General features: G+C 32.4%; 1 protein-coding gene across 1 annotated transcript; it reads right to left on the bottom strand.

The window, feature by feature from the left end:
- Positions 1 to 445: 445 nt before the first annotated feature.
- Positions 446 to 3,821, bottom strand: LOC107950296 (receptor-like protein kinase HERK 1). The gene has a single exon (XM_016885108.2). It carries the CDS (start codon positions 3,353 to 3,355, stop codon positions 860 to 862), a length of 2,496 nt encoding a protein of 831 aa, XP_016740597.2. The 5' UTR covers positions 3,356 to 3,821; the 3' UTR covers positions 446 to 859.
- Positions 3,822 to 16,821: the final 13,000 nt, after the last annotated feature.

The raw sequence follows: 16,821 nt of genomic DNA, 5'->3' as shown, positions 1-16,821 counted from the left end.
AATTAGTGCCAAATTTGGTGCATGTGCATTCATGCTCCATCATCATCTGTGCCTGTTAGTGCAATCTGTTCTAATAATGTTGCTTATGTGTTCTTATATGATTATGATTTTCATTCTTTCCATATGAGAAATCTTATCACCTTTGCATGAGTAGGTCTCAGAGTACTTGAGTTCCTTGCAACAAAAGTATGCAATTTTCACCAAGTTTCAAAAGCAAGGCTATGATTTGACAACACTCTAGTTTTTGGCTTTGCCCATGTACCAAAACCAGGAAACTACTTTCAACAAAGCTAAAAATGAAAGAAGTAAATAAAGTTTCCATTGCTTGCTTCTCAATCCTACCTAAAACTTATATTTGATATTCAAACCTTTTTTTGTCATAATTTAGTTAGTTGTTAATCATGCATGATAAAAATATAATTGATTGGACCATATTGCCTTTTAATGAGACAAAAAAAAATGTTTAATAAATGAAAAAGTTAAACTTTTTCTGCATGCAAAAGTCATTAAATATCACACATTTATCTTCCTAAAGCTCAGTAGGAACCCCAGAAGCTTGCTGTACATGAAAGGCCTCACAACATTTTAGAACACAGATGATTTTGAGCAGTTGTTAGTCTGATGAGTGATGACTAACCAGACAAATCACATTATGGTATAAGATGACAAGATGACATACTGCCATTACTAATGAAAAAACCAAAGGAATTTAAACAATCCCACCTTTTTAACCAAAATAAAGAAAAGAGAAGAAAACGGTTTTCTACTCAAATGTGGAAAGCTGTAATGGATCAGATAAAACAGTGTATGCATTGTCAAAAGAGAAACTTAATTCATTGGATTTTCGGCCTCATCGAAATCACCTTCCTTCAGACTTCACCAGCTGTGAGAACACTTTACTCATTGAAACACCGGAGAGGTCATCCACACTTGACACCTCAAATTTTGCTGAACCAGTGGGATCAAGCTGACTGAAATTGTTAATTTGTGGAGAAAGCTCACCAATCATGTTTGTACTGTTTTCTTCGGGATCGCCTTGAACAACGGCCTCCTGAAGTTGAAGAGCATACTCCAGGTTCCATAAAACATCTCCCATGGAGGGCCTGTCGACACCAAAATCAGCTAAACATTTCTCGGCAGTTTCTCCAAACTTCCTTAGAGAATTAGGCCTGATGTTTCCTTTGAGACTAGAATCAATTATTTGCTCCAGCTGTCCTTTCTTCTGCCATTTCATTGCCCATTCAGCTAGATTTACCATTTCCCTTGGAAGAGTGGGATCGATCACTGGTCTTGCACAAAGAACTTCAAACAAGACCACGCCAAATGAATACACATCAGATTTCTCTGTCAGTTGTTGTCTTCTGAAATACTCAGGGTCAAGGTACCCAAAACTTCCTTTAACTGCCGTGCTGACATGGGTCTGATCAAGTTCAGGACCTGTCTTTGACAGTCCAAAATCAGCAACTTTGGCCATGAGATTCTCGTCAAGTAAGATATTTGCCGACTTCACATCACGATGAATAACTGCTTTTGCATAGCCCGTGTGAAGGTAATGGAGTCCTCTGGCTGCTCCAATGCATATTTCAAGCCTTTGTTTCCAACTTAAACTTGGATGGCCTGAACCGTAGAGATGACTCTTGAGTGTCCCATTCTCCATATATTCGTAAATCAAGATCATCTCGTTCTTCTCATCACAATAACCTATCAAGGAAACAAGATGTCGGTGACGGAACTGGGATAGCATCTCGATTTCAGTCTGGAACTCAGCAAGTCCTTGTTGAGATTGTGGATTCCCCCTTTTAACAGCAACTTTTGTACCATCATTCAGTTCTCCCTTGTACACCTTACCGAATCCTCCAATCCCAATAACCCAACTTTCATCAAAGTTGTTAGTGGCTTCTTGAACAGCCAGAAATGGAACATGATAGTTCGTATTAGAAATGAGACTGATAGTCGTTCCTTTGGAGTATTTGCTCCCCATAGTGTGGGAAGTCCCTCCATTAATGGAGAAAGGTATCCATGTCCTTGATAGCCTCTGACGTGATAATTGTCTTTGTTTCCTACAATACATAAAGAGAACTCCAGCCAACAAAACTCCACAAGCCACCCCAGCGGTCACACCAACAATAGCACCGACTCTCTTCTTTGAACTCGAACTAGAAGTGTTGACTGTTCCCAAGCCAGAAAGGCTGCCATCAGAGTTGTTCATTTTCATGATTTCCAGCCCATTAAGTATGGCATCTGGGTAAGTGCCATGTATATTAGAAGGGCCGATGCTTACACGAATCTTATTGCTAGTAGTTGGCCCTGTGACATAATCCTTATAGTATGCAGCAGCCAAAACGTTAACCAAGTACGTACTCAGATCAAAATCACGCTCGATTACTGAGGAGTCGATAAAAACATTGAAATACAACAGGTTAAGAGCTTCGCTGACAATATCGCAAAAGTGAAACCGAACAAGGTACTGAAATCCAGGATCCACATTGAATTCCCATGTCACATTGAAGTTGCTATTGGAATCATTCATGGAGTTCATCCTGGTGCAGGTACCATAGATGGTATTCGGAGCAATCTCTCGGGTTGAACCACCATCAACATACTTGACAGCTTTAATTTTTGACACACTTGTGGCAAGGTTTTTTCCTAAAAGAAAAGGCTGATCAGGCACCCATGTTCGCGAAAGAGTATCGTTCTCGGAGGAGACGGTAGGTCCCCCCATATTCACCCTAGCAACCGTCTCGAGTGCCTGCCACGTTAGACCTTGGAATCCGGTCGAAGATTCAACCAAGCCGGCGGAGTCTGGGATGAGCTGATCAGGGACTGAAACAACTTCCAGGGCATTTATAAAAGCAAATGAATTCTCTGAAGGACTGAACGTGATGGCAAGGCTATTGGTGGTTACATTAACAGAGAATTCTTTGACAACAAGAGATTGAACACTAAAGCTACTAAGAAGAACATGGTTTTCAGTGGAAACATCGAATTTTGCCATACTCATATTATAACTAGCATGAACAAATGGATAGAAATAAAGGCGAATCCAGTGTCTTCCTCGTTGACTAATTGGAAATGTGTACTTAGAAACACCAGTAAAGATCCTTACCGTTTGATAGAGTGGAGAATCATCAGAGGAGGTGACAGCTTTAGAAGTGTTCCCAACAATATTCCCTGATGCTGAAAGGAGCTTTGAGGCCAAGTTATCAGCCATGAAAACTCGATCACCCAATGTGGTATTAGTAAGTGATCCACAATCAATGAGGTAATTGTCTGCAGGTGTAAACCCTCTAGCAAACAATGGCAAACACAAGATTGAAGAAACCCAGAAAAGAAACCCAAATACTTTACAACCCATCTTTTCAAAACTACTAGCTGAACAATAAAGGTTGGATCTTTTTCGTACTTAATAGGAGCTGAAGATCCAGGGTTCTTATGGAAACAACTAAAGATCAATGCCAAAGCATAACAGAAATCAAAAATCAATTACGAGAACTGAATCGAAATGAAAAGATGGAACCTTGGAACTTTGAAGATGAACTCCAAGAGAGGGAGAGAGAGAGAGAGAGAAATACAGGTGAGAGGAGCCCCACTAAGTGAACCAAAAACAAAAAAAGGAAATATTTTATGCACCTCAGTGGGAATTTGACACAGTTCCCATTGCAGTTTAAAAAAATTACAGATAAGACTGCAGAAATCTCACAAGGCACAAGCTGGTTTGAACTGGGTGACAACCTTAGACATTGACAGATTCCTAGAATTTTTTATTGTTTGTTTCATGTTCATAAATAATAAATCAATAGGGGAAACTAAATGAATAAAATATAAACAGGGCAATGAAAAAAGCCAACCTTTTCAGATTCTAATTTCTTTTTGGTTGAAAGGATTTTATTTAAATACCACATAAATATTTTATATAAAAATAATAAATTTATATTAATATTAGTTACTTCTTAAGAAAAATAAAGTTTAAATAATTTCACTGATATCGAATTAAGCTATATATATATATATATATAAAAGAAGAAATGAAATTCCTTAAAAAAAAGAATGAAATTTGTGTATTTAACCTTTTCTAAACAAGCCAAAAAACAATTACAGCTTAACAAATAACCACAAAAATGACACACATATATTTAAAAAGAAAAGAAAAAAGCAAAATTGACAAGTACTTGGGTCGGCTTTAAATCAGTTTGAAAGAACCAAAATTACAGTTATTAAGCAATTTTTTTTATTTTGAGATTTTAAGTTCTAGCATATCAACTACAATATTTATTCTTGAAACAATTCATTTAATTATTAAGTGATACAAAATGTCTCCATCCAATTCATTCAATTTAATCAATAATTATATTTTCTTTCATTTTTCATACGAAATATTATTAAAAAAATAGTTTTACAATACCCAAATTTAATCTAATTTATTTATATAATTAAATGAAATTGATTTTTTCGAGTAAGCTTTGATAAGAAATTTTAAAAATAAAAAATTAACTAAATTTAAAAAATATTGTTGGACGTAAGTGGTTTTAGTTTAATATTCAATTATTGATTGACATAAACATTGTAATTAATATAAAAATATGTGAGTTTAAGTATGTTAAAATATATTATTCTCGTATTTGTAGATTAAAAAAATTATGACTATAAAAAGTAGACCTACTCGGTTACAGTGCATGTCCCCTAAATCAGGACACATGCTATACTCGACTACCGCAAAACATATGGTTTAGGAATCGATTGAGGCTTAAAAGCTTTTCTCGATTTTCCCATACCACTGCGGGAGGTGAAGCAGGGGGAGAGGCAGCCCTCGCAGTGGGGGATATTTCACTACTGTAGAGTTCCCTCTTAAAGGTATTAGTTGAAAATAAAAATTAATTTGTTATAAATTATTATTGGAATTATTGATATTCAAAATTTGGAAAGGATAAAACGAAACGAAATGTAGGTGACGTGTGGACTGTGGTGGGTTGGTAATTATTTATTAAAGTTAATAATTTCTAAATAACAAAAAATTGCTGTCATTCCACCTTGATTAACAGTTTTTATTTTATTTTATTAAAAAGGTTAAGATTCTCAAAGTCTTGTTTATATTAATTTCATGTGTCAGTATATAATTGGCCTCATCTTCTTATATAACTATACTTTCTTTCTTAATTTCCTTTCATTACTTATTTTCGCCGTGATTTTAGGTCACACGCTTTCCTCCAATGGTTTTGTTTATTTGTAAGGTGAAAATCGGGAATTTTGTGTTAAGAAAATTTAATTTATATATAAATTTTGATTTAATGTATAATTTGATACATGAATTTTGATTTAGTGTAATTATACCATGAAACTTTTATTGTGGTTCAAATGTATACATGAAATTTTAATTTTAATTCAATCATACACATTTATGTAAACATAAATAACGGTTTACAATATAAAGCTACAGAAAAGCTCAAACATAAATGCTTTCAACCATTGCTTGAACCAAATGCCAAAATCTAAACGTTGTTACACTACTGTCGAGCACATCAAACCACTGATGAGGTCATTGAATTTAGCCGTACGAAAATTGAAAATCGCCAAAGTCTTCTGAGCACTCGAAAACCTCACTAGATGAAATATTTTTAAAATTTTGTTTTTGGTGCTTAGGGACCTTTAAGTTAATATTTATAGTGGTGGTTCCTCACCAAAAACCATCGATCCCACTATCAAACATACACCCAATACCACATAAACAAAATAGTGGGCAACAAAAGTAAGGGGCATGGAAAACGTGGGATTGACCCCACAACCATAAGGAGTTCCAACATTCTCCCGCTTGGTTCGTATTGCCTATGAAAACTTAAAAGTTGAAACATAATACACAAATTATGGCGATATTTTCTTTTAGAATTTAAGTTGTATCTTCCAGGTATCACAATATATCATGTCTCAATTTTTTAGCCCAAATTTCTTAATGAATAAACCTAATGTTTATTCCAATTCCAAACTTTAGTGACATTTCTCGAAATAATCAAATTAATGTGCACACAAAATATAAGAAACATCAAACTTAATAGAGTTTCTTTATTATCGTTCTTACAACAAAAATTTACAAGGTGGGAACAAGTCTCATAGTGACAACATGATCCTTAAATTTATGTGGTCGCATGCCTTTAGTCAAAGGATCAACTAATATCTACTCAGTGTTAATGTGCTCAATTACCATTTTATTTTCTTTAACACATTCCATTATGGCTAGATACCTAATGTTGATATGTTTACTTCTACTCCCACTTTTATTGTTCTTAGCCATAAAGAAAACAACTAAATTGTCACAATATATCATCAACGACCTGAATCCATAAGTCTAAGCCCAAAAATGAAACTCTTCAACCATACTACATGTAAGGTAGCCTCAAAACATGAAACGAACTCAGCCTCCATAGTGGAAATAGTAGTTAAGGTATGCTTGATGCTCTGCCAACAAACATAAATATGAAACCTGATGCTGATTTACGTGAACCAACACAGTCGGCAAAGTCTGAATCGAAGTAGCCAATCACATCTAAATTGTCAAATCGTTTTTACGTAAGCATGTAGTCCTTTGTCCCTTTAAGATATCTCAAAACTTTCTTTGCAGCTTTTTAGTGGTCAATACTTAGATTACTCTGATATCTTCCCAACATTCCAACTGCAAATATAATGTCAGGTCTTGTGCAGACTTGAGCGTACATCAAGCTTCCAACAATATAATCATATGGAATGTTTTTCATTTGTTCCCTTTCATATTCATTCTTCAGGCACTGGTTCAAACTGAACTTATCACCCTTCACAATAGGAGCAACACTCGGTGTACAATCTTTCATCTGAAATCTTTTTAAAACTTTGTTGATATAGCTTTCTTGAGATAAACCTAAGATATCATTATGTCTATCACGATGAATAAGACGCATCACCCATATCTTTCATATCAAAATTTTTAAAAAGAAATTGTTTCATCTCATGCAACATACTCTTGTCATTTATTGCAAGTAAAATGTTGTCCACATATAGAATAAGGAAACAAATTTTACTCCCACTGACCTTCTGATATATGCATTGATCCATGATATTATCAACAAAACCAAACAAAGAGATAACTTCATGGAATTTTAAATACCACTGTCAAGAGGCTTGCTTCAATCCATATATGGACTTCTTCAGCTTGCATACCAAGTGTTCATCATCACTAGAGGAGAATCCTTCAGGTTGTTTCATGTATACCTCTTCCTCTAAGTCACCATTGAGAAAGACAATTTTTACATTTAGTTGTTGTAACTCAATGTCAAAATGAGTTACTAATGATAACACAATGTGCAATGAATATTTCTTAGATGCAAGACTAAAAGTCTCAGTATAATTGATTCCTTCTCGCCAAGTGAATCCTTTTGCAATGAGTCTAGCTTTATGTCTTTTTATGTTGCCCATTGAGTCTTTTTTTATTTGTTTTGAAGACCCGTTTACATCCAATGGTTTTTACCCTTTCAGGCAATAGCACAAGATCCCAAACATCATTACTTTTCATGGAATTCATCTATTATTTCATAGCATTGTACCACAAATTTGACTCTTTGTAACTCATGGCTTATGAAAATGACTCAGGATCATTCTTAGCTCCAATATTATAGTCAGACTATTGCAGATACACAATATAGTCACTAGAAATTTTTGATTTCCTTTATCTAGTAGATCTCCTCAATGTTGAACCAACATTTTCTCATGGATCATGTGTTCAACTGGTTGTTCAATAATTTCTAGATTTTCTTAAACAACTTAAATTAATGAAGTGTTTTCAATAGCTTGTGGATTTTCATTGATTGGTTGTTCTACACCCGGTTGAGCTTGGAGGGTGTTATGTATGATAATCAATCTATCACCTAAGGTGGAAGGTTGACCTACGTGAGTCGTGTCCCGAGACAGTTCGCTCCCACTAATTGAGTCATTCTCAAGAAATTTTACATTTCTCGATTCCACAATTCTAGTGTTATGTGATGGACAATAGAATCTGTAACCTTTGGACCTTTCAGCATATCCAATGAAATACCCACTAATAGTACTTGGGTGTAATTTTTTTCTTGTGGGTTATAAAATCTTACTTCAGATGGGCATCCCTATATGCGTATATGTCGCAAACTTGATTTTCAAACTTTGAACAACTCCAAAGGTGTCTTTGGGACAGCCTTGGTTGGAACTCGATTTAATATATACACATTCGTTTTGAGAGCTTTAACCCATAAGGACTTAGGTAGTTTAGAGCTACTAAGCATACTTCGCACCATGTCCATTAAAGTTTGATTTCTTCTTTCTGCAACACCATTCTAATCAGGTGAGCATGGCATGGTGTATTGGACAACTATAGCATTATCTTGAAAAATCTTCACAAATGGACCAGGTACTTGTCCATCCTCAGTGTATCCACAATAATACTTACCACCTATATCGATTCTCACAATCTTGATTTACTTACCGCATTGTTTCTTTACTTCAGCCTTGAAAACTTTAAAGGCTTCTAATGCTTCGCCCTTGTGATGAATCATGTAGAGATACATGTATCATGCGTAATCGTCTGTGAAAGTGATGAAGTACTTCTGACCTTGCACATCAATATCTGGGCAACATATATTAGAATGGATGATTTCCAATATGGTCGAACTCCTCTTGACACCTTTCTTTGACTTATTAGTCTACTTGCCCTTAATGCAATCTATACAAGTATTGAAATCAGTCAAATCTAAAATATTGAGTACCCCATCATTTACTAATCTCTTAATCCTATCAATGGAGATGTGTCCTAATCTCCGATGCAATAAAATAAATGAATCTTCATTTATAACACAAGGTTTAGTACTAGTGTAAATATGCATAGCATTATGAGTGGTATTATTTTGCAAATTAAGAGAATGAAGACCATCAAATAAAACACCATTTTCAACAAGTTCATATTTATAAAATAAACTGAAACCAGTGTTTGAAAAACTAAAACAATACCTAATGGATGCAAGTATTGAAATAAAAACAAAATTTCTAGAAAAACCGGGAATATAACAAGTTTTTTTTTCTAAAATTAAAATAAAATCATTCCTAAGCACTAATTCGCACGTTCCAATTGCTTCCACATGCGACTCCATCTTATTTCTTGAATAAATGTGTCGCCCAACTCCTATTGGTTCCCTCAGGTTTCATAATACTTATAAGGAATTTAAGATATTGATTGTAGAACCAGAATCAATCCACTAGAGTCAAATATAGTAGACTCAAAAAAAAAAACAAGTGAGATTGATTTACCTTTCTTTTCAAGCCAACTCTTAAACTTGATGCATTCTTTCTTTAAGTGTCTCTTCTTTTTACAAAAGAAACACTTGGGATCTTTCTTTATGTCAACTTGGGGTTGCATTTTAGCATTCCCTTTTTGCTTGGCTTGAATCGTCTTATTTCCTGGAGTAACCGTTAATGCACTCTCTCCCATGTTTAGTATAAGTCTAGCCTCCTCCTGATCACACATGGTCAAAAGCTCATCGATAGATCACTTATCCTTATGTATGTTGTAGGACCTACCAAATGGGCCATAATGAGGTGGAAGAGTATTCAATATAAAGTGCACCAGGAAAGATTCATACATTTCAACCTCAAGTGCTCTTAGTCGAGCTGCTAAATCTCTCATCTTGTTGATGTGATCACGTACACCTTATACGGTAGTGAGCTTTATTAATGTGAACTTCATGATTAGGGTGTTGGCTAATGACTTTTGAGAAGTTTTAATTTTTTTTTCAATAACCATTAACAATTCTTGGACATTCTCATAATGCTCAATTGAGCCACGAATATCAACAGGAACCTTACTCTTTATGAACATGACACTTAAACAATTAGATCGCTCCTATTTTTCATATAGAGCAAGATCAACCTAAGCGTTGGTTTCAGTAATATGTAGCTCAGATTTCCTTATGGCATAGCCAATATCCAAGCACCCAAATTGGAGAAGAATACTCTCTTTCCAGAACTTAGTTCTCACTAGTTAATTCAAGGATATCTACTCTATTATTAGACATATTCACATATTATAAAACTGCAAAATAAATGAACATACGTGATTAACAAAAATTTGAGCTAAACATAAATCATAATTTACCAATACGAATTATGCAAATAATGAATCTAGTGACATAAAAATTGTCTGACGGCTAAATTTTTAATTCAATTAGATCCATTTTATGATAGAATTATTTACTATCATTTTGATAAAAAATATTATATTCATTTTCATAATTCCTGTGGGTAATTATGAAAAATCATTTAATAATTTCATCTTAATAAATTATGCAATGCGATTTAATACCTATACTTTCCATATGTGATTTTTAACTTTAATAATTTTATTTAACTAAATATGTTGTGACTAGTCTTTAACTAAATAAAATAATGAAAAATTATTGGTAAGCCATTATCCAACATCTAATGTCTATAAACCTCATGAGATCCTTATAACAATAAATAATTTCATTTGATTAAAGTTGTTGTGGCTAATTTTCTAATTAAATAAAATTATTTGGATCCCTAGACATATATTCTAAAGTTTTATTGCTAAATACATTATGCAATAAGTTTAAAAATTTTATGCACCTAAAAAATGTATGTAATTAATAACAAGATAATTCACATACAACCATTTACTTCATGCACATAAAAAAATATTCAAACAAAAAAATTCTAATTTTTTTTACTAAATTATTTATAATATAATTAATTTTAGAAATTTCACTTTAATAAAATTCAACGATTTTGCACAAAAGTTTGCAATAAAAATTTTCAAAAATTGTTTAAAAATAATTCAAAGAAACATGACATCGTTATTTTGAGAAATTTACAAACTTTTAAAACCGGACAAGGCAGAGATTAACCATGCTCGGATACCAAATGTAAGCGTAAATAACAATTTACAATATAAAGCTCCAAAAAAGAACGAACATAAATAACTCCAACCATTGCCTGAACCAAATGCCAAAATTCAAATGTTGTTATACCATTGTCGAGCACATCAAACCAACGACGAGGTCGTCGAATTTAGTCGTATGAAAAATTGAAACATGTTTAAGTCTTTTAAGCACTCGAAAACCTCAATAGATGGAATATTTTTAAAATTTTATTTTTGGTGCTTAGGGACTTTTAAGCTAATTGGTATTTATAGTGATGATTCCCCATAAAAACCCACTAATCCCACTATCACACATACACCCCCTACCACATAAATAAAGTAGTGGGCATCAAAAGTGAGGGGCATGGGAAACGTGGGAATGACCCAAAGAATCATAAGTAGAAGTGCTCATGGGCCGAGTTCGGGTCAGGCTCAACTAAAAATGCAAGGCCCATTTACTAGACCCGGGCCCAGCCTGGCCCAAAAAATGGACCTAAAATTTTGCCCAAGCCCGACTTGGATAAAAATACTAAAACTCGGGCCTGACTCGACCCGCCCGTATTAATTTTTATATTATTTTTATATAATTTTTAAATATATATAATACATAAAAAATACTAAAAACATCAAAATAAATATTTCTCAACAAATAAAAAATAAATTTTAAAAAAATATGTAGACTTAAATAACACTAAAATAAATACAACTTAACAAGAAAATGCCTCTAAAATAATAACAAAATTAACAAATGCCTTTAAAATACTAATAAAATTAACAATAAAATAAATTTTATACAATATCCAAACAATAACAACATAATAGTAAAATGGTAGTAAAACAGGGAGAAAACAACAAAAAAATAACATTAAAAAAAAGAGCAGATTTTTTTTGTCCTTTAGTGAATTCAGGCCGGCCCCGGGCCCGGGCCAAAAATGTCTTACCTGAGGCTCGGCCTATTTTTTAAGCGGACCTTATTTTTTGTCGAAGCCCATTTTTCGGGCCTATAATTTTTTCCAAACACTCCCACATTTCGGGCGAACCTTCGGGCCGAGCCGGGCCGGGCCATCAGGTCTAATCATAAGGAGTTTCTACAATTTAAAAAAATAAATATATCAATTTATTTTTATATTGAATAAATATAATTATTTGTGTATGTAATATATAAATATAAAATGATGTGTGAGAATTAGATCAAATCAAAATGTCATGTATAAAATTATTCAAAATTAAAATTCATGTACAAAAATTACACATTAAACTAAAATTCATATATAAATTTAAGATTTATCCTTAATTTTCATGTATAAAAAATTTGGATAATGTATCAAAATTTACATAATACTTTAAATCTAATATAATAACAATATATAAATACACATATTAGCTGTTTTTTTATGTATAAAAAAAATCAATAGACCTTCAAAATTGAAATTTAAGCTCTAACTGTGGAGGGACATGTGACCTAACCTTGTTTTCTTAATTATTAATTCTAGTTATTCAAGTAATTATTAATTTGTAGGCAAACTTTCATTTTCAATAAAAAAAAGGGAGAAAAATAATAATTGAAAAGGAAAAAAAGCAATACGTGGTGGAGTGGGGTGTGTTATTATTATCAATGATATTTCATTTTCGTCATTATTATCGGTGCATGGCTTTTTTTATGCCTTCTAAATAAATAACACCGGCTAGAATATGATTTTGAATTTATCTTAATTATGTTTTATGGCAAAAAGATATTTCATTTTAGCTCGACATGTTAAACAATTATTTTAGAATCATTGGAAAGTGAAGATATAACATGTCTACAGGGAAGATAATAGGGTTGTGGATGCTTTGACTAAACATGCCCTTAGATGGGAGTTTAATTTTTACAAATTCATGCAGCCGCCTGATCATGTTTTGAGATTGATTCATGATGAATTAGAGGGATTGACTAGGACCGATTGATTTGATTGTAATAATTTCTATTACCTTTATTTACAAAAAAAAAGAGACCATTTTTGTTCATCAAACTAAAATGATGAATAAACCACTTAAAAAGGACAAATGCCATTTTTGGTCCTATGAGTTACTATGGTTGTTTGAACCAGATTAGATCGAATCGGTCAGTCAAATCGAGAATCGATGGGGATATTAGTTTGGAAAGAGGTATCAAACCGATTGACTTGCAAATTAGTACAAACCAGATATATTGGATTAAAATATCAATTGAATCGATAGCTGAACCAATTTTTTAAAATACTTTTTATGAATTTTTTAATGAGTTTTTTAAATTGAACTGATCATAGACTAACAAACCGATAACTGAACCAGTTTAACCATCAGTCTGGTTTTAAAAACTTTGGTGCTACCAATAAACACTCTACTATAACATCTAGTAATATGAGAAAGAAAAAAGAATGTTACAACAATTTGATATCATGACTATAATATCATTAATAATTGCAACGGAGTCCAAAGTTTTTGAGGTTTTCCTATTGAGGCGATTCATAACTGAGATGTTGTCAAAATTCAAGTGTATATTAAACAATTTCTGAGAGATAGCAAGCGTCAGTCCCAATCAGATTTCTATTCCCTCGGCCACCAAAGGGGAATGGGCATAAACAAGTACATTAGCAATGGTTATGAAGGCCACAATGATAAGCAGTGTCGTTTAAGGGTCCCTTTAAATGGGCGGTGCGTCTACCTATGATTAGTATATTAGAGATTGAATAATGGATCAAGTTTTCCATTTAGTTAGTTTTAGTCTATTCATTTTAACTTCTTTTTGTAATTTGAATTTATTTTGTTATTTAAATACTTTTTTATTTGAATAATCGATATTATCTTATTCAATTTTCTACTTGTATAAATTCAGTCAATTATCAATGAATAAAGAGTGTTCTTTTCTTTTTTATCACTTCCAAAACTTTATATGGTATACAAAACCAAATATCTCTAAACGAGAACGAGATCATCCATTTGTTTTCCACTCAATTCAACTTTTTAGTAGTGGCTAGCAACAACTTAACACCCTTGGTAATTAACTTTGACTCCACTATTACTCCTACAACAATTCAATTGTCCAGCTCAATTAGTCCTCTCAATTACCTATTAAGCTTCATGATAGCTCCAAGTTTTTGAATTGAAAAGTACAATTTACAATGTTGTTAAATGACACGATCACCAACGCCATCTTGATAGCACCAAACTCACTTCACTAGAACATGTTGAAAGGAATAGCACCATGAAACAAGTCTTACTTATCGTATTTGGTTTTGCCAAGATTGACTTATCCAACAAGCAATGATGGCTTCTGTTGATAGCTCAATCACTTTCACGATTGTTGCCGCTCATACTTCACAAAAAGCATGGGCTCTTTTGCATACAATAGTCATACACGAAGCTACAATCTCTATGAATAACTTACTAGAGTCACAAAACAATCCAAAAATGTTGTAGTGTATCTACAACAAATTAAGATCATTACAAAGTAGTTAGCTATTGTCGTTCTATGATTACTTTGGAAGAAATTATAATCAAGATCCTTAGTGGTCTTGGTCTAGAATATCGAGAAGTTTTTGCATCTACTCATACCCACCCAACATCAATCGAATACGAAGAACTGTTTCAGAAACTTGTTGATCATGAACTCTTTCTCCAACAAGGCGAGAACAAATGTCCTCTTCTATCATTGTTGTAATTGCACAACACAACACTAATCCTTCTTCGTTTTGTCACATATTTGTCGCAACAATCAACCTCAATCTTATTGGCCATAATTTTTTTGTCCTCAACAACAAGCTCCCTAGAACACACAGGTTTGTCCCTCCAAGTCTCATAATCATCAAGATGCCAAAACTAATTTTGCATCTCAAAATGCACAACATGCTCCATCTTCGACTCTAGACACTAGTGCTACTCATAATCTCACTATCAATCCTCATTCTCTTGACAATGCTAATGAATATCAAGGCAATAGAAGAGTTTCTATAGGAGATGATAATATAATTCTCATTACCCACACTGACACTTCTAATGTGCAACTATTAAAATTTTCTTTTAAACTTGTTAATACATTATGTGGACCTTCAATTAAACAAAATCTTATTTATGTTTTCGAATTTTGTAAGGATAACTTAACTTTTATTGAATTATTTTCATTTCATTTTTTGGTGAAAGATCTAATTTCCAAAATACAGTTGATATCCAATCCGACTAACAATGGACTCTCTGTATGGCCTAACAATGTAATTTACGTTCAAAATTTAACCCCTAAATAATGTTTTTGTTTTTGTTTTTAACTCATGCATATTTATTTAACCCATGCGTACATTTATTTATCTTAACATTGAAACAAAATATTTTAAGTACAAAATTCATAATTACCTAATCAAATTATTATTATCCATTAAAATCATAATTTAATATTTAACAATTCTAACTTCATTTACATTCAAAATTCATAAATATCATATAATATAAATTTTTTTTATCATAATTATCTATTAAAATTATTATTAGCTGTTAAAATAATTTGAAAATTTTCCATTGTTTAGTAATTGCATGACTGTTAATAATATAAACATGAGTACTCTTTCCAAGTAAAATTAAAAAAAAAGTACTTATTGGAATAAAATTACGAATTCTTAACAATTTTAAGTTAACTTATTTAAATATTAAAAATATTTTAACTTATACATATTATTGCATCCCAAAGCTTTAATAATGACTCAAAACCATAAGATTTAGAAAATAATCCACTCTTGTAATTAGAGGTTAAAATCTATCGCAAGTACTAGTATTTTAGCAATACTTGAAATTTAGCTTCCGTATTTAAAAACTTAAAAATTAAGTATTTTTACTTTTTTGGTTTAAAAATATTAGTTTAACCATTATTACTGTAAATATTTTTTTTATCAAAATTTGCTAATTTGATATGTTTATTTTTTTTGTCAATTACATGGCATGCCATGTCATATCAAATCAGGGATGGATCTAAGGGGGCTACGAGGGTGTGGGGGGCGGTCGCCGCGCTTAGAATTTTCAGATTTTTGAATTTTATATATAAATTATTATGTATTTTAGATTTGGTGTACACATTGTATAACATTCGCCTTCATTAGCTAAATTGTATTTCATATAATTCGCACCCCTTAAGTCATAATGTTATATTTTATATTAACAAAGTATTTTTCAATTTTTAATTATATAACTTTAACAATAGTAATTAAATATTAATGTATGATGGGTCTTGAAAGACTAAACTTAGAGGCCCAATATGGACTTTAAAGCCAAATTTTAGAATTAATTGATTTGACTCATTCATATATATATTAGGTTAGTGACTTTGTTGTATTTTGATTTGTATGTCTTGCTAAGGAATTATCTTCCTTAGATAAGGTGCCAACACTGCCGATAGAAAAAGAAAGGAGTTTGATGCCAAGACTAAGAGCACAAAGTAAAAACATACAAATTATCTTCCTCTCGGCTCCTTACGCAAAAGACCTCACGAAAAACATTTTTACATAAATCATGTTCTTTATTTATTTGACTTATTATTTTTTTCTAATATGTTGTTGTTTAATATATTATGACAGTGTTCAATTTTTTCGATTAAATTATGGTCAACAAAAAGATCAATTTTTTTTTTAAGAAAATGGTGTCAGAAAGAGTAATAATGATCAATCAATTCCTCTAACTTCTGTTATTAGTGGAGAAAAATCAAATATTAGATCTTCCCAAGATATCAGGTCATCTCAATCCAAGCTCCTAAACGAGATATCAATTCTTCTTAAGTTCCTGAATGTCCTCGTAAGGTGCCGAGAGTCGAAATAAAGGAGTTTGATGCTTCTTCTTTAGAGCGAGATCCGAAACTTCAAAAATATATTTGGGATTACCCTCCAAATAAACATGACGAA

This window comes from Gossypium hirsutum, chromosome D03, assembly GCF_007990345.1.
Source record: "Gossypium hirsutum isolate 1008001.06 chromosome D03, Gossypium_hirsutum_v2.1, whole genome shotgun sequence".
NCBI classification, from domain to species: domain Eukaryota; kingdom Viridiplantae; phylum Streptophyta; class Magnoliopsida; order Malvales; family Malvaceae; genus Gossypium; species Gossypium hirsutum.
Note: the sequence above shows the minus strand (reverse complement) of the source record. Positions and strands in the feature narration are given on the sequence as shown.

Bases quoted from the DNA above. Each gene is read 5' to 3' on its own strand.
- LOC107950296 (XM_016885108.2), bottom strand. From the start codon at position 3,355: ATGGGTTGTAAAGTATTTGGGTTTCTTTTCTGGGTTTCTTCAATCTTG.